Source organism: Metopolophium dirhodum, chromosome 7 (genome assembly GCF_019925205.1).
Source record: "Metopolophium dirhodum isolate CAU chromosome 7, ASM1992520v1, whole genome shotgun sequence".
NCBI classification, from domain to species: domain Eukaryota; kingdom Metazoa; phylum Arthropoda; class Insecta; order Hemiptera; family Aphididae; genus Metopolophium; species Metopolophium dirhodum.
Genome location: NC_083566.1, coordinates 14,901,914 through 14,921,034, shown reverse-complemented (window position 1 = coordinate 14,921,034; position 19,121 = coordinate 14,901,914). Strand labels below are relative to the sequence as shown.

Sequence of the window (19,121 nt, the reverse complement as noted above, 5' to 3'; positions counted from 1 at the left end):
ATTTAATTTCTTAATTATGCATTTTAGCCTTTTTGCTTGTCTTGGTACCTTAATTATTAGGTAGTGCAAGTTTTCTAATAGGCTTATACTAAACATTGAATCGTTATTATTCACAATTACTTTTTATCCATGAAAGGTGAATTGAAACCATATCGATATATTAAAATTATATTGAAGAAAATTTATTTTTATTATATATAATTTCTTAATTATGCATTTTAGCCTTTTGCTTGTCTTGGTACCTTAATTATTAGGTAGTGCAAGTTTTCTAATAGGCTTATACTAAACATTGAATCGTTATTATTCACAATTCCTTTTTATCCATAAAAGGTGAATTGAAACCATATCGATATATTAAAATTATATTGAAGACAATTTATTATTATTATATTTAATTTCTTAGTTATGAATTTTCATAGCCAAAAACTGTTTTGCACATAACAACTTAATTCTTTGTATTTATAGCAGAATTGTCAAATTCCACAATGCGTAGGGAAGAACTTTAAAACAAAACCTAATCTTCTCAAACTGATAACTTTAATTGAATTTAAGTTATCCAAAAAATTAAAACACTAAGTTACAGACAAAGTTTTTCCCTATGCGTTGTGAAATTTTGGTAAATCTACTATAAATAGAGAAGTAGTAAAGTTGTTACGCCCAAAACAGTTTTTAGCTATGCTGTACATTTGTAAGATGAAGACAACACATGCAGGTAGTAGCACATCCTCTTAATTAATGCAAGTTTTCTAACAGGCTTATATTTAAATACTAAATTAATATTATTCATAATTACTTAATCTACAAAAAGTGAATTAATAACGAAATATTTGGTGGTAATTTAATTTTTACTAATATAATATATCTTATACATTAATTTATCTTTTAGATTTTGGGTTGCTGATTATAATGTTAAGACTGAATCTGAAGAATTATATAGCACTTTTGCTTATTGGAGAGAACCCATCTGTGATACAAAATCATCTTTTAGTTTTGAAGTAAATACTAATTTTTTCTGGTTATTCAATACTTATGCTAAACTTATTTTTACTTGCAGAATGATTGTGATGATAGGGAATCTGAAGTTGAACGACTTCAAACCATGATACCAAATAAGTTATGGTATGTGCCAATGAATAACAATTGTAAGTTGCATTATATTTCTGAACTGTTGAAACTCTATTTTTTTTAAATGATATATTTTTTAGCTAATTTAAATTGCACTGAAATGAAAAAATCTGAGTTTGAAGTAAAACCGATTTTAGAAGAAGGTAATGGAGATTCTAAACCTTCAGCTACTGAACTTAATGGTCCTGATCTTGTTGTACCTGCATTATTGCTTGATCATTATGCTGACATGGCTGGTGCATTTGATGACAGTGATCTTGCATCTCAATGTGCATGTATGTTACCCGCAGTGCTTGTTACTATAGGTCCTACTCACTGGCCATTGCTCCGACATACTTACTATGTTTTAGCTTCACACAGATCTGTATGTTGCTTGAAAATTTGTTAAGTAATTTCAAATCATAATATTTATTTTATTTTTTAGTGGAAAGTTAGAAGAAAGGCTGCATCTTATATACATAAATTGGCTATTTATATTGGTGAAGAAGCTACATCCAGAGATCTCTTACCAATATTTGAGTCTCTTGTATTGGATTTAGATGAAGTACGATCTGGTGCTATAGACAATTTTGCTGCTTTTCTGAAGGTAAAATAATGTTGGAATGTAGGTTGGATAATTAGTTGTTTTACACAATTTGATGTCCATCACCAAACAATATTTTTTAACACTTAAATGTGTATTTGAAGTTTTGTGTACTGCCTCACTGGTTATCAGTATTTTTAAGCTTAATTGAGCTGTGTTAGGCCGGGGCTATACACAGTGTATTCCGCCGCGTTTTCCGTCAAATTAAAAACGCATTGGTTTAAACCAGAGCAGCTATACGCGACGGGGGGAAAACGCAAGCCGAACGGCGTTTTTTGCTGTTGCAGACAACGCGGTGTATTACGCTCCCTAAAAAACATTTAAACCTTAAAAAATACTTTCAAGACTACTGAACACCCGTATTAACCAATATTAATCCAAATAACAATGGTTCTTAAAACCTGAACGTTTTAAATTTTTTATCCTGGTGTTTGAATACCCAAATTCATCCAGCACCATAAATTCGATTTAATGATTCGGGTGTTAAGTACTGCATTAAATATTCTTAGTATATAGGTTGACAGAATAATTTTGCTCAAAATTGTTTTTTGTATGTAATGATTTATCCTGACCTAACCTAATCTAACATACATTATAGTGACTTATTCAATGACGAGGTACTCTAGAGTCTAGACATCTACTATACAGCTCAGTTATTACTCTCCTACCTTTCCCCTTTTATGTATCTAAACATTCTAAACACTGGAAAATATTCATCCTTGGAATATAGATTAAAGAATCTTTAATCATCATTTAAAAATGTAAAAATGATTATAAATTGTACAAAATAGTGTTTCTACAATTTTTTTTTAAATTTCCTTTATAATAACATTTCCTCAAAAGTTGATAATCAGCGTTGATACTTAAATGGATCACTGTATGTACTATGTATAGTATATTATATTAACTTTATATCGTTATTCTTACACTATTCTATTGAAAATTCAAATATCACATTTTAAATATGATGAAAAGTTTATGGTCCGTGTTTCATCTGATACCTGAGTGATGAGCTTAACCTAAATTATATCTGATTTAATGTAAATTTTAATTTAATAATTTTTAACACTTTAATATTTATACACCAAAATATCTTTATAATATGATGAAAAATGTATGGTCCGTGTTTCATCTGATACCACAGTGATGAATTTTTTCCAAACAATATCTGAGGTTGATACATAAAAAGCTAAAAGTTCTTTCTATTTTCTCAGTCACAATTCTTATATTTAATTTTTACTATGATGAAAAGCTTATGGTCCGTGTTTCATCTGATACCTGAGTGATGAGCTTTAACCTAAATGATATCTGATTTAATATAAATTTTAATTTAATAATTTTTAACACTATTTAATATTTATACACCAAAATATCTTTATAATATGATGAAAAATGTATGGTCCGTGTTTCATCTGATACCTGAGTGATGAGCTTTAACCTAAATGATATCTGATTTAATATAAATTTTAATTTAATAATATTTATACACCAAAATATCTTTATAATATGATGAAAAATGTATGGTCCGTGTTTCATCTGATACCACAGTGATGAATTTTTTCCAAACAATATCTGAGGTTAATACATAAAAAGCTAAAAGTTCTTACTATTTTACTCAGTCACAATTCTTATATTTAATTTTTACTATGATGAAAAGCTTATGGTCCGTGTTTCATCTGATACCTGAGTGATGAGCTTTAACCTAAATGATATCTGATTTAATATAAATTTTATTTTAATAATTTTTAACACTATTTAATATTTATACACCAAAATATCTTTATAATATGATGAAAAATGTATGGTCCGTGTTTCATCTGATACCACAGTGATGAATTTTTTCCAAACAATATCTGAGGTTAATACCTAAAAAGCTAAAAGTTCTTACTATTTACTCAGTCACAATTCTTATATTTAATTTTTACTATGATGAAAAGCTTATGGTCCGTGTTTCATCTGATACCTGAGTGATGAACTTTAACATAAATTATATCTGATTTGATATAAATTAATACAATTTAACGCAATATTTTGTGAAGAAAAAATTGATTTAGAATAAAATATCTTTTTAATTAGACGTAAAATGTATGGTCCTTGCATATCTGATACCATTAAATTTTTTCTTCTATACTATTTCTGAGTGAAATATTTTTAAAAAGGTCATGTTTACAATTCTATTAAGTTATTAAAATATTTTATTTATAATATGATGAAAAACTTATGGTCCGTGTTTCATCTGATACCTCAGTGATGAACCTCAACCTAATTTAATCTGATTATACTGTTGATAAATTTTAAATAAGTTTATTGAAACTATAGTTAATATAATGTTAAAAGATGCGAGTTAACCATGTCAAAATTATTTTAAATATTATACAATATGAGTAGTTAAACTTTAATTAGGCACAAGGTAATGATAATAATTTACCAAAATTCTCTCAATAACTACTTAGAAAAATATTAAAATTATTAATATTATATTATATTATATTATATTATATTAGATGTTATCGGTGACTGTGCGTAGTGATTTGGCGCCTATGATGTGCCGTTTTTTGAAAACTGATTATGAATGGAACTGGCGTTTCAGACAAAATTTCTGCGAACAATTAGCAGAGTCTTTACACTTATTTACACCGCTTGATATGTATCATCATATACATGAAGTGTGTTTGTCCTTACTCATGGACAGAATATCATCTGTGCGTCAGTCTGCATTATCACTGGTAATTATAAATAATTGTTACTTAAACTGAGACTGAATTAACTATGTTTGTGTTACTACTTGCTAGGTTCCTGAATTATTGGTGGTACTTAATAAAAATCTTAGTCTAAAACGATTGATGTTGAATGAACTAGTTACACGTTTTGGACGAGCAGACTTGTGGAGTAGACGACAAATGTTTGCCCAAATATGCTCTTACATATTGAACTACGGTGACCGGTGTCTATCTACGATAGATTTCAATAATGAATTAATGCCATGTTTGCTAAACTTGGGTTCTGACCGTGTACCAAATGTTCGATTAATGGTAGCCAAGACTCTATATACACAAGTTGCTAACAACTGTAAGTGTACAAATAGCAATGTAGTTGGCAAACTAATATTATATTTATACATATATATTTATTATAGCGGTGTTTATGGATTTACAAAATCCTCAACATAATGTACTTACTGAAACCTTGACAAGATTAAGAAGAGATGAAGACCGGGATGTTCGTTACTTTGCTGATAGCAACCGGGGCTTTGGTATAAGTGCCAATTAGTTTGTATTAATTTACATATGCGATTTCTTTTATATACTTTTTAATTTTACAACAACAGTTATTCACAATAAATTTTATCCAAAAATGGCTGTGCCAACATTAATGCATATGAAAATAAACTTAATATGATTATTATTTATAAAAAATATTTATTATTATTTTTATTGTTATTATTATTATAATATTAATTGAGATATATATATATATATATATATTTATTCATATGAATAACATTTTATTTTTGCAATATAATATTTTAATGTTTTTATTATTAGCCAATCTATGTTCCTACTAAATGGTTTTTCCCTTTTACTTATAGTTACATATTACTCAAAATATATGAAAAGTTATGGTCAACCAAATGATAAATTCTTTGGATTCCAGAGCCAAAAATTGGAAACTTAAAATAAAGAAGAATATATTTGATTCAATGTTTGAAAGAATTTAATTTTTAAGACATTTGTTAAATATACACAAAGTTTATAAAGACTTACAATATAAAAGAATATAATATGTATAGATATACAGAGGTAACCACTTTGTTTTCCTATGTCCCTGTATTAGTTGAATGAGAAAATAGGAAAACAAGGGGTGCCATCCTATATAAATGTACATAACCGTATATAATAATTTGTAAAAAATGGAAGAGATCACATCACGACTAACTGACTAGGACTATAGGTGTGGCTGTTGTAGGAATGCTTTCCTGAAACCTGTCGATTAATTGACGACAAACTGGACAAAGTGTTAGCTGCTGTGCACAGTTTTCACAATAACCTCTGAAACAAACAATAGAAGAATGCATACAAATAATTTGTTAAACTTAATGAATTAAGACTGTTGTCATATTTTTCTAATGATACAGAATATGAATATTACTTCAACCATTATATTCAAATTATACTGATGTACTGCAGTATAACAATTTTTTTAACTGTTGATATATGCAATAGAGATCTGCATAAACCAACTAAAACTGCCCTATTCAAAAATTATCATAGAAATTTAGACCTACTTAAAGTGGCCTGAAACAATATAATACCTGTAACTAAATATATGCAGCTGGCAAAATCTGACTCAACAGTGTAAAGATATGATGCAATATATGATTGAAGTTATTTCAAACATTAAGAATATAGGCTAAAAGTAATAAAATATAACACAATTTATGATGAAAACAGTTACGCTTTGCATTTAAGATACTATTGTATTATTGGATGTCAAATTTTTAATTAGGGGATCAGTATAAGTATCTAGATGGTTGTACATTTTATAAAAACATTTTTCTTTGATTAATATTTTTAGTTTTAAATCTTACCCGAATATTAAGAAAAATATAGGCTACAGCAGTGATATTGATATTTAATTGTCTTGTATTATTTTTATATTAAAGCAAGTTATGAGCATTTTAAACTATGGCTGTTCAGGACTCGGTATGCACAGTAAATAATATTGAATAGTTAAATTTTAAATTCAAATGGACAAGAAATGTGTAAGTATATCAAAATGTTTACAAAATTTAAATCGTTTTCCTAATTAATAATGATTATAAGTAATCCATTAAAAGAAATTAACCTGAAGGTAATATTTTTAGGATTTTATTGTAAATTACTTACTCGTGTTTACAAGGATATAACATTACATCAGCTTTATGATCAAAACAAATTGTACATGAATCTTCATCAGCTGTCTGCTTGCCCAACAAACCTAATAAGCCCAGTCTCATTTGTCTAAAAAAAAAAACAACTTTATTTCACACATCATTTTTTTTTTATTTAAATACTTACTTTGGTAAGATTGTTTTTTCTTTTGCATCCAATTTTCCATGGTCATTCATGATACTAAACTTTACGCCTTTTGGGGGATATTTGAATGGCTTGCTACCAAAGTTGAAACGACTTTGTTGGAATGTCATAAAACTAGCTGCAGCAAAAAACTCTGTCCTATATTTGTAGAATTCAAACTTTTTTAAGATTCAAATAATATAGAAAAAAGCTACTTCATACTTGGCATATTGAAATATTTTATCATTAAAAGCTACAATTTGACCATTTAGGTAGAACGTTGCAGTTGGAGATGGTTTTTCTACTTGTAATAAGCAACCAATTGTGTCTCCTTCTCGCCATGGCCTTCCAGATACACAACTTGTACATCGAGCACCATGCCAAACTAGTTGCCTACAGCCATCATAGGCTACAGAATATTCATCATCACCTATGCCATATCCTTCCTAAAATGATTTATTTATATTAATTCAATAAAACATGTGATAAAATGTAAATATTTACATGATTAACAAATTTTGAATTTCTAGTTGACCATCCAATTTGCATGACACCAGATGTTAATATCGTTACTTCGTAGTACCAAGTGCCTTTGTCAATTTGGAATGTACAGCGGACACTTTCAAAACTACAAGCATCACATCTAGCCTAGTTAAAAAAATATATGAGGTTGTTTAAGAAATATATGGTTATTTAGAATATATCTTATACTTCTAAACCAGAAGGACCCAGTTTTAGATACTCGCTAGCATCTTCTTGATTTAATATGGCATTCACACCTTCCATTGAAATATTTAAATATGATGATGTCCTTTGATCGTCCACAACTAATTGAAAATCAAAATCAAATATTATTTCATTAAAATTAATATAACACTAAATCAGTGTATTACATATGTTATCTAGTAGCCATTCAGCGCAAAACCCAACTTGAGCATAAAATGGTTGATCGGAACCTGTCAATCTTTCAAATATTGACAACATGGCCAAAGGGCCAGTCTTCATAAAAGTTTCAATTGTAAATCTGTTTTCTCCTAAAAATTAAAAGGTACATTTATAAATGACAGTAACAACAAATTAAAACAGAACACTTACTTATTTGTGCGAATTTTTCAAGTGCAATTAATGAAAATAGTATAATTGATGGATGTACTTGCAAATCCTAGAAAAATTTTATTGGATATTTTAAAGTTTTTTCAATATACATCTGATATCATTGTTTGAGTGTATTACTAACCATGTTATTAAAAAGATAAGTCAATGTATCTTTAGTTAATAAAGCAATACTTAAAGGTCCAGGTAACTTGTCAGCGAGTATACCTAATATTACACAAATGTTACGATGTTGGTCAACTGTTTTACGTTTAGGAGTTTTATTTGACAAATCTAACATTTGTGATAGTTTCATTACAGTGTCCTAAAATAAAAAATTTAAATTTAACATTGATTATGTAATCTTAAACAAAATTAATATATTATTAAATATAATTTTAAAAATGTAATAATTATTTTTACTTTATCGGGTAGAGGGCAATCGTCAAGAATAACAGTTATAAGAGCTGGACTTAGTGGATCATCAAGGGGAATGACATGAATCATAGACAATACCACTTGAATCCAACCATCGCCATCGTCTGCAACCCAATGTAACTTTCGCAATGCTTCTGGGGCTTCAGTACCACTGTAAAATAAAATATGGTTAAATTATGCTAATAATTAAACCATAATAGGCGTGTTAATAGTATAAATTTGATCAAATTTTAGATTCATTTAAAAAAAACTAGAATTGATTTAACTCAAGTTTGAATAACTTTTCTGCTCTGAAAAACTTTATTGTAAAAAAAAATTAATAATTTTGAGATATGCAAAATCTACTTAGTTGTGAATAATAAATATCTCTGTAGAGCCCCCTTTTTATAGAACATAGTTGTTTTTTTCTTTAAAATATGAATCTATTTATATTTATTATTTATACTAGTTGCACTCGGTCACTATCCTAATTGGATAGTCTGAAAGCTTATTAAATAGAAGCAAAGATTAGGCAAATGCAGTTTTAATAATTTAGGTCTTTGAATTGTCTAAGAAAAGTTTTTTATTTGGACTACAACATATTTTCATTTGGTTATACGATGCAAATTTGCTGTTAGGACAACTGATTATTTAAAACAAGTTTTTCAAAGATAGTAACAGATTCACAAAAAGTTGGGTTGGGGTTAGGGCTACCACCTTTGAAAGATGGCAGACCCGGAGGCAGGCCCAATAATCAAAAAGGAAAGTCATCACCAAAATGTCTAAGTAGGCCGTAGCCTAGACACCATGCCTATACATTCTAATACATCTATACTTATGAGTTATGAGATGAAAAGGTAGATAATTAAATGCAAGAAAAAGTTTATATACCCGTCCTTGTAGTTTTTTTAAGTAAAACTGGAGTATCCGGGAAAAACCTGGAGAGGTGGGCACCCTAGTTGGGATTAATTAATGATTTTGAATAATTCATAAAAGAAGTAAAGTGTTTGATATCTACTGTGCTACGAGGTAAATAGTTTAACATTTAAAAACGTTGAGAACAATTTTGCATTGGAAATCAGTACATATTAGTGATAGTATTTAGAGATAGGCGTGCTATAAAATTACAAGGTAAAACATTTTACCGTGTATTTTACCAATTTTTTTTTCCCAAAAAAATGTAGTGTGGTCTCCAACCAAATGCAATCAAAAACGCCTATCCCGAATTGCAGATATTTTTTTTATCAACTGATAATAAATACCAATACAATAATTATTATTATACTATTATTCTATGGTAATAGTTAGAAGTAAATAAATATAAAATATGTTTTGACATTTTAACATAAAAAAATCATGGAAAGCTGTGGTAATTTTGATAAATTAATTTTAGTTGTATTATGAAATCTGAATAATTATACAAATGTTATACAAAGGACGCGCCAGTCATTCGCTTAGCCAATTAAAATCAAAAACACCCCTCGATTTGTTATGTTAAACCATCTTGTGTAAGTCTTGAGGTAACGACAAACTTCGGAGGAAAGCTACTCGACTTCTAGGAGTACTCTGGAGTAGAAATAGTCAACCTGATTTAAGCAGTAACCACTGTAATATTGTCAACTTTGATTTGCAGCTCTTGGAACTAACTAAATCAACATTTTTCTAACATAAAATTTGATTTCTTCAAATAATTCAAATTATTATATACTTATCAAGACATTATTTACCGTAATTAGAAATACATTTTAGATAGTAGATATAATTAATGTTTGAACTTCATGAAAAACACTTATCCATGTAACAAAATAAAGCACATATTTATTATATTCAGAGAACAATCTAAGGTTAAATATTATAAAATAATAATTTAAATGTACAAATCATTTTGTATACATTTAGAAAGAGATTTATTTTTAATCTTGTTAAATTCCATGAAGTGTGATTTTAATAAACAAATTAATTGTTTTGTAGCTAGTAAACAAACTATTATCCTACATTCCCACAGTAAAATGTTAATCATACCTAAGTACCTAACTCAGAATATTAATGAAATACTCAGTATGTATTTGATCTAATATATATTTAAGTCTGCTAAAATTGTTATTATAAATTTACTTTAAACAATTAAAACATGTATTAATAGTAATAATTAGATAAATAAAAAGTGTAATAACTATTAATCAATTTATACATTTAAATTTTCATATTTGTAATAAAATGATTGCCTAGAATAATTATAAAACAATTAAACCAATTCCACAAAGCCTTAGTGAATAAAATGAAAATCAAAACACTACTAAAATCAACATTTCTTTATAACTATTTTGATGAACCGAAACATATTTTTTGTTAATTTGGGAATATAATAGGGTATTAAGTTCAATTAAAATATATTCTGTAATTGTAATGATTACAAAATGTCAAAATGAATAGCAAGCTATTGGAATAAAATAAGGTATAATAAATAAGGTATTACAGATGTATTCATTGAGAATATTATTGCATAAAAAAAATTAAATGAAAAAGGTTAAAAGGTTAACTTTATAAAAAAAAAATGGGGAACTATTAATTATTTTTTATTAAATCCTAGAGAAAAACTTGTGGTTATCACAGGGCATCTTATACAATATAATATTATAATTGATAAGTGTGTTTTTCAAGTACCTTATCTTATAGGTTTTATAAAATTTCAAATGAAGAATGGATACAATTTATTTTATTGGATTATTTGTAGTTGATATAAATGTACAACCATTTTTTGATTTTATAGAATATTATTTTAATAAAATTAGGCATGTACCTACTACAATATTTTTAAGTTCAGCTGAACTACATGGAAGATCTAGGGGGGTTAGGGACCGCGGCCCCCTCATAAGACTGCATTTCTAAAAAATTGTATTGTTATAAATAAAATTACAAAAAATAACATATAATACAGACATTTTTCTAAAAATTATGACTTAGCCACCACACACGACCATGCCACTGGGCTGACCAGAAATATCAAAAAGGAGATCTGAGCATGTTTTTCAGTGTGTTTTTTTTATTAAAAAATAGTAAAAGTCTAGTAAATAATAAAACCTTTTTGATAAACATGATATATTAAAATCATTCTGTGTTTTTATATTCTCCTATTTTGTTGAATCATAAGAATGGGTTTATAATAAATTATTTGTTGAAGTATATATTCTTATTGATGTAACAAAATAAAATTTAATAACATAATATAAATTATCTAGTAATTACCCTTACTATACACTGTAGGTACAGTTATAATTATATAGCAGGTAATTAAAATTTATTTTATAGGTTAATTAGTATGAAATAAAATAAATATATTATTAGGGCTGTCATACTATGATTATCGTGGCTTCAGTTTCATCTGGATTAGAATACGTATGGTTAAATTAATTTATATTATACCTATAGGTACCTCTACATCTGATAATTTATTACCTACCTACAGAATTACTTTATTAAATTTACTGTAGTTCAATTTCTTGATATTGTTAGAATTATAAAAATTATCAAATTGTTGGACAGATTAAGATAATGAATACGTTGCCAATAGGTACTTTATAAAATAAGGTACCTACCTAACTATTCAAATTGATTAATGGGTTTTCAGGATTTTTCAATAAATATATACTTAAAGAACGTGAATAGGTACAAGTATAGTATAATTAGGAAGTCTACTGTAAGAAAATAAAAGGAACATTATTCAGTGATGAAATGGTTATTGTAATAAATACGTCTCACACATAATTGCTTAACACAAACCTATCTTGCATCGGAATTGCTTACTTCTCAATAAGTCCCAAATTCTTGATGATGCTCAATGTCTGAAGCACAAGCGAATCGGTCTGTCTGACCGAACCACTGCGGCTACGACGCCTGCCAAATATAAACCGTCTCCGTTCACCACCATCCTGACTGAACATGTTCGTCACATTCTCGCCGTTCTGACACGATTTACAGTGGAACGCACCCATGAAAACAGCGATGACAATTACAACAACGGTGGTAGGAGGGATACGCAAAATTAAATCCAAAAAATCGTCACTTTTATTATTGTTGCTAAATCGTCAGTTATTATTGTTCGACCGTCGGGTAGTCGTGTGGACGATCTCCGGACTACGGCGCTCGGCACAGTGGCAGTGTGGTACACTGCGTCGGTTGTCGATGATCAAAATATTATTGAAGTCGATTCTCGTGCAACGAGCAGCGATTGCCTCGGTTCAAGTCGAAAAACATTATTAACTCCGTTGGAACCGACTCGAGTCGAGTGCGCCATTAACGCTGCAGAGTGCCGACCGACCGCGCGCGCTCCCGCCCGCTCGTGTGTGCGTGTTCAATATTATTTACGTCAACAACAATAAAAATACATATTATTAAATGCGGAAAACGATAAATCGCGGCGCGTGTGCGTGTGTGTATCTGGTTTACGTGTAATATTGTATGTTCGTGTGCGTATGTATATAGTACAACATTACGCACCATGTATCGAGATAATTGTTTAATGTTTTGTACGTTACATACTGTCATAGACAAGTATATCATATAACAAATAAACAAATACGATTAGTGATTCATCGTTAAAAAATAATAATAATAGTAGAAAAAAACTTCCTAGTAAAAAAAAATACTTTCAGATTTTCAGCTGGAGCTGATGTTATCAATTTATCATCAGCCATCCGGACGGCGCATAGATATATATAATATTAAATAATAAATATCTATGGGACGTCGTACACACTGTCTACACGGTGTGAAGGTGACGTAAACAAAGGGTATTTAGTATTTACTCGGTGATAATAAATCGTGGGCTTACACTCCACACCATGTGGCGTGTGTTTCGGCAGTTCGGCAAGGTCAATCGCCGAGACCGGCCTGCCTTCGGACATTGGTCCGCAGCACGGCTATAGAATATAGATATGAATATAGTCGTGGTCCGCATGCCTCAGAGTTTTTCGCCGCCCGATCGTCCCCGTAAAGCGGAGTGTGGATTAGTGAGTATGACCAGTCCGGGAGCGGGACTACCGAAAGCGCAAACGCGACGAGTATGGAGTGAGGACGATGGAGAATTGGAATGAGTGAGTGAGTGACGACGGGCGGCGCTTACCACTCGCTGCCTCACTTTACAGTTTACATAGTTATTGCCAGTTATTGGTTCTAGTTAGTAACTACTAACTACTATCACCCAACACTGACGAGTCCAACACCTCTCCGCCGCCTATCGGTCTCCGTACTCGAACTTCCTAGTATAAGTACGAGCGGACCGACGTGCTCGACCGTTAGTTGTTACTTAGTTGTCGCGCTGTCATCTAACACTACGTTCCGAACGAACAGCAACGTGGCGTGCTCTCACTGTTCACGATAACTTACAAATTTTCTTAACGTCTTCTTTACTTCACTGAACGCCACAGAGGCGACTCATCGTCATAGGTTTTCATTCCGTTCAAATTGTCATGGATAAGGTCGTGACGTGCGTGGCACCCGTCAACATAGCCACCATTAAATACTGTGAGTTCCCGCGTTTTCCCCTCGTGTCCTTCAATCTAGAATATTAAATTTTTTATTTTCTATTTTCAGGGGGCAAAAGAGACGAACATTTGATATTGCCTCTAAACGATTCGGTCAGTCTGACTTTGGACTGCGATCAAGTGAGTTTATACTTAACACTTGTACCTGTGTATAATACAGTTATATGTGATCACTTAAAAATCCCTTAAAAGCAAAAGAACATTCTTTTTCCAGATTTATTGAGCCCTTCAAAAAAATGTTTTAAATTATCATACCAACCTTTATCTATAGACATAATGATATAGTACATTATATTTTTATAACGAACAATTTGAATATTTGACCAAGGACCAAAATAATAATTTACCAATATTAAAAAAATGTGTACTTATTAAGAAAATATTTATCTGCAGTTTGAAAATACCTTTAAGTTTTAATATTATCATAAATTATATCAAAATCTTGTGTAAAATTTGTGAACATAGTTTTGTCTGTAATATTTAAATATACATCAAGAAAGAAGATGTGGGCCCTACTTTCAAAATAGTTTTACTTCATATGAGGTAGAATAGGCTATTATATCGTAACTTTTTTTTATAGATGCACGCCAAGACATCTGTTCTTGCAGGACCGTTGATAGATGAAGACAGTGTTTGGCTAAATGGGCAGTAAGTGACTCAAGTATTTTATGAATTTTCTATAATCTGTTTGTACTAGTTTCTAAATTAAGGCCAGCGAACTAGTCATGTTGAATAACAATGGATCCTTAAAATAACATCAATCCGCTACTTGTCTATAGATTTACTAGAAAGATATACTTAGCCTATTGATAGAGATTCCCTTTGACTATTATATTACTTTATTTACTTAAAATATAATGTGGTTGATTATATTAAAATATGAAATATGATTATCATAACAATAAAGTATTATTTTGCTTTTGTACTGCTTTTGTGTTATTATTCAGTATTCCATTAACTATAATATATTCGACTACTAAAATATTAACTAAACTGAACTGTAGGTTAGGTATTTATAATAATAAATATTTCTAGTCCATAAACTAGATTTATTTTTTCAGCACTGAATGCAATTATTTTAACTACCTATCAAATATAATATACCTTTTTTATTATAAAATAATTTAGTTGAAACAATATTTCTTTACACTTCCCATAACATTAACTAACTTCATTAATAATTGTATTCAGGTTAAATAATATATTAATGATGTGATTGATTATTATGAACAATTTTATCTACCTTATATAATTTAAAATAATATATTTTATTCAAATATTTGCATTAATTTACATGTGTCTATTTCATTAATATTTCATGATATGCAGTTATTGAATAATAAATATTAAATACATTATATAATATATTTGTACATTGTACTGTTATATTTATATCTAAATAAATATAAATAATTATGTGAAACTAAAAAAATCATTTAATTGATGTAATTTAATAATGTATGAGGTATGGGTTATATTATTTTCTTCTATTAAAAAGTACTACAAAATTGTAATTAATAGTTGATATTTAATCATTAATTGTATCATTGTATGCATTTATAATCAATGGTTGTATATATTTAGTTAATTATGGGAAACATTTAATATGTATATAAATATATATATTTTTTATTTTTATTATTAATTATTCTATTGAATTGATTTTTAAAAATATGACACTTGTAATTATATTTATTAATTATTTATAATGCATAAACTTCAATTGTTCATATTTGTAATTTATATAATTAGAATTATTAAGTGTACAGCTGTTGCATTTTTCATATCTAAATTCAATTGAGATTATGAAAATCTCAAAATATAAAAATAATAATTTATCAAAACATGATATGAAGTTGAAATACTTCAAACAACTATATTATTTATTTAATAATATAAGTTATTATGTACAGTTTAATAAAATATTATATTATGTATGTTTAATCATTGACTAAATGATAATAAAATTACAGGATTATGTCCATCGAAACAAACGAACGTTTGAAAAAGTGCTTTGATCTAAGTAAGACTGTATTTTATTAACATTAATTGAAACAGAATTGAAAAGTATTTTTAGTTTATAAAATTAATCCATATTTTTATAATAATTCATATTGTTTGCTTGTAAGACTATAATTTATTTTTTTTAAATTAAAACATTACCGTAATGGAAGTACTATATTTTTATAGAAACTGTAAATTTTTAGTTTATAAATTTTATTTCAACTACAAATAATAATATGGAATATTATTTGAAATCACAAAAATTATTAATAGTTTTCTAGGCATTTATGAAAAATAAGATGCAAAGTTAATGTTTTCTTTTTTCAGTAAGAAATTTAATCAGAATACGTAAAGGCGAAAATAGTCAAGAAGCAAAATGGAATATAAGGATCTGTTCTGAAAATAATTTCCCTACTGCAGCAGGACTAGCTTCATCGGCAGCTGGTTATGCTTGTCTTGGTTTGTACATTTTCAAAAATCAACAACTGAATTTTTAAATATGTTAAATTATTTTAAATATTTTTTAACAGTATATACATTAGCTAATGCTTTTGGTTTGGTTGACGAAGATTTACCATCTATAGCAAGACAAGGTAGTGGAAGTGCATGTAGAAGTATTTATGGAGGATTTGTTCATTGGAAAGCTGGTCTTGATGACCTAGGTTCAGATTCAACTGCAGTTCAAATTGCTGCCGAAACACACTGGCCAGAAATGAGAATTATCATACTGGTGGTAAAATAGGTTTATGTCTAATAATTTAACTATGTTGCATTTACAATATTGTTGTTATACTTTCTGAGTGAAACATATTAATTCAACTATGCTTTTAAATAATTTTTCTTGAATACTTTTAAATTAAATTGATATAAAATCAAATGTAGTGGTAAAGTAAACAGTTTTAACCTTACTGGACACAGAATAGTTTTTTAATTCTATGATTTATCGTTGATTCAAAATGTAGTGTCACTACATTAATGTTGCAAAAATAACTAATATTTAAGCTCTTTTTAAAAATTGTAATTCATATTTCTAATTATTTTGGATAGGTGAATGATTCTCAAAAAAAAACTAGTAGTACTGTTGGAATGAAACAATCAGTAAAAACTAGTGAATTACTTAAGTACAGAATTCAAAAGTGTGTACCTGAAAGAACAAAAGAAATCATTCAAGTATAATTATTTTTGAAACATTACATTATAAATGTATAAATGCTATATTTTTGTTTCAGGCCATAACAGATAAAAATTTTGAAAAATTTGCTGAAATTACAATGCGAGACAGTAACCAATTTCATGCTGTTTGTTTGGATACTTATCCCCCTTGTGTTTATTTGAATCAAGTATCACATGAAATAATATCTTTTATTCATGATTATAATGAAGCTGTTGGTCAAATTAAAGTATATGACTATTTTTAACCTCGTTTATCACATTTTAAGTTATTATAAGTGTACTTTAATGGTTTGTACTATTTCAGGTTTCTTATACATTTGATGCTGGTCCAAATGCTTTTTTATTTATTCAACAAAAGGATCTGAGTTTGTTTATGTCAGAACTAGTTAATGTTTTCCCATCACAGCAACTTAATTCTTCATATTTACGAGGAATCGAAACTTCGGTGCCTGCTAAAGTGTGTAATTTAATGAAATATAATTGTGTGTATGAATTTTGTAATTGTGATTCTGTTATTTTCTTCAGATAAAACCATATGGATTTAAACCCAATGATAAGGATCTATTGAAGTATATCATGGTCACTAAATTAGGTAGTGGTCCAAAATGTGTTAATGACCATTTATTAAACAATGACGGTACTCTGAAATCAAACAATTAAATCTGTAATCGAGACATTTTTTAGTTAATTTATTGTTGTATGCCTATTTCAGAAAATACTTATTTGTTTTAAAAATGTTGTAACTATAGTTTTATTTTTTATATATATATCTAATTTATTGGTTTATTATTGGAGTTGAATATTTAAATCTATGTAATTTAAATGGGCAAGAGCCCAAAATGAAAGAAAATAAAGTATAATATAGTTTATTTACGTTCATATAGTATTATATTTTTACAAAAATAACCTTTTGCTCTGAGGTTACATTTACATTCATTTGATGCGTGTATCAAACCACCAGCTTATACGCCTGGAAGTATAGTTCTTTGCAAAGGGTTTATGTTCGATGAAAATTGTTAAAGTCTAATTTTTTATAGTGTGTTATTGAAGTTGATGGATTGTGTTCTTCCGGTTCATTGATATAGGACTACTTACTAATATTATAATACTAATTCACGTTGGTATGTATCAGAATACGTGTATGGCAGCTATCTTGTAATATGCACTCTACTGGCAGAACCACCTTACAATTTACAATAGGAAAAGTGGTGTTGCAAACATGTTCAATTAATAATAAAAAGGTGGATAAGTGGATGTCGCTCTGCTGTACAGTAGGTTACAAGTGGGTCACTGTAATGGATGGTGTTAAATTTGAATTCAATGATATAATATCATTGTATAAGAAAAACGATTCTGAGCAAAAACGGTCAGTCAGCCTATGATATTACCAAGTATATTTGATGATATTGTGAATAAAGTAATTTATATATAACCTATTTACGTGGAGCCTTGTTTCAAATATTCAATACTTAGCCATAAAAGTTAAACATTTTTAACTACAAAATAATTATTAAATTATAAATTTGATAAATGTTGTTAAAATTTGAACTTTAAATGCTTATAAAAAAAATTTGTGCTTATGTATTTTTAATATTTTTCAAGTGCTATTAGAACGATATGTCAGGAGCCTTATATTGAATTTTCACACTTTTTTACCCAACAGATAAAATTTTATTGATATTTATAGAAAAAAAAATTGAAAACTGACAATGTCTGTAAACAGCTCAAAAAGAGTCAACATATTTTCAAAATTTTATGGTGTATAGAAAGCGCTAATATAAACATTCAGTGAAATTTTCAAGTATCTGCAGTCATTCTTTTTTTAATTACAATAAAATAAGAAAACTGTTACATGAGAAATTGAATCAATATCAAATGTTGTAAAAATATAAATTTCAGATGCTCATAAAATTTAATTTCAGTTTCTTGTTGACATTTTTTTTTGATAAAAGTAGACAAACTTATGAGTAATCTTATATTACATTTTCAAATCTTAGATTTAAAAAAAAATTTTTTTATGAATTCTCAACTCAAAATAATTTACTGATTTTCGTGATTTTTCCGTATTCTGTCAAAATTTGAACTTTAAATGCTTATAAATAAAAACTGTGACTAAGGATTTTTAATTTC

At 28.3% G+C, this 19,121-nt stretch overlaps 3 protein-coding genes across 7 annotated transcripts in view; 2 read left to right on the top strand and 1 right to left on the bottom strand.

Moving 5' to 3' along the window:
* LOC132948917 (serine/threonine-protein phosphatase 4 regulatory subunit 1-like) overlaps positions 1–5,247 on the top strand; it is a 29,432-nt gene extending 24,185 nt beyond the window's left edge. For all 4 annotated transcript variants that reach the window (XM_061019611.1, XM_061019614.1, XM_061019612.1 and 1 more), the window contains 7 exons: positions 887–995; positions 1,055–1,142; positions 1,206–1,489; positions 1,550–1,711; positions 4,213–4,434; positions 4,501–4,777; positions 4,845–5,247. In XM_061019611.1, the coding sequence (XP_060875594.1) occupies positions 887–995; positions 1,055–1,142; positions 1,206–1,489; positions 1,550–1,711; positions 4,213–4,434; positions 4,501–4,777; positions 4,845–4,978 (1,276 nt within the window). In that variant the 3' untranslated portion in view covers positions 4,979–5,247. The remainder of the gene's footprint in view (positions 1–886; positions 996–1,054; positions 1,143–1,205; positions 1,490–1,549; positions 1,712–4,212; positions 4,435–4,500; positions 4,778–4,844) is intronic.
* Positions 5,248–5,399: 152 nt separating this feature from the next.
* Positions 5,400–12,910, bottom strand: LOC132948920 (RING finger and SPRY domain-containing protein 1-like). Its single transcript, XM_061019615.1, has 11 exons — positions 12,076–12,910; positions 8,278–8,443; positions 8,000–8,179; positions 7,858–7,924; positions 7,656–7,796; positions 7,474–7,589; positions 7,267–7,410; positions 6,985–7,208; positions 6,766–6,921; positions 6,595–6,708; positions 5,400–5,757 (listed from the first exon to the last, which is right to left on the bottom strand). Exons 1-11 carry the CDS (start codon positions 12,261–12,263, stop codon positions 5,640–5,642), a joined length of 1,614 nt encoding a protein of 537 aa, XP_060875598.1. The 5' UTR covers positions 12,264–12,910; the 3' UTR covers positions 5,400–5,639.
* A 204-nt stretch (positions 12,911–13,114) lies between these two features.
* LOC132948921 (diphosphomevalonate decarboxylase-like) lies at positions 13,115–17,870 on the top strand. 2 transcript variants are annotated; one of them, XM_061019616.1, is made up of 10 exons: positions 13,122–13,794; positions 13,864–13,934; positions 14,395–14,462; positions 15,788–15,837; positions 16,146–16,277; positions 16,349–16,551; positions 16,866–16,988; positions 17,048–17,218; positions 17,296–17,448; positions 17,517–17,870. In XM_061019616.1, the coding sequence occupies exons 1-10, from the start codon at positions 13,740–13,742 to the stop codon at positions 17,649–17,651; spliced, it is 1,161 nt and encodes a 386-aa protein (XP_060875599.1). In that variant the 5' UTR covers positions 13,122–13,739; the 3' UTR covers positions 17,652–17,870. The 2 variants fall into 2 exon arrangements, with proteins under 2 accessions (XP_060875600.1, XP_060875599.1); XM_061019617.1 differs by lacking the exon at positions 16,866–16,988 and having other exon boundaries at positions 13,115–13,794.
* Positions 17,871–19,121: the final 1,251 nt, after the last annotated feature.

Coding starts and splice junctions, on each gene's coding strand:
- LOC132948920 (XM_061019615.1), bottom strand. CDS start 12,263: ATGGGTGCGTTCCACTGTAAATCGTGTCAGAACGGCGAGAATGTGACG. Junction 7,797..7,857: donor TGAAAAATTCGCACAAATAA/GTAAGTGTTCTG, acceptor TTTAATTTTTAG/GAGAAAACAGATTTACAATT. Junction 7,590..7,655: donor ATGGCTACTAGATAACATAT/GTAATACACTGA, acceptor ATTTTCAATTAG/TTGTGGACGATCAAAGGACA.
- LOC132948921 (XM_061019616.1), top strand. CDS start 13,740: ATGGATAAGGTCGTGACGTGCGTGGCACCCGTCAACATAGCCACCATT. Junction 14,463..15,787: donor AGTGTTTGGCTAAATGGGCA/GTAAGTGACTCA, acceptor ATAAAATTACAG/GATTATGTCCATCGAAACAA. Junction 17,449..17,516: donor AAACTTCGGTGCCTGCTAAA/GTGTGTAATTTA, acceptor TATTTTCTTCAG/ATAAAACCATATGGATTTAA.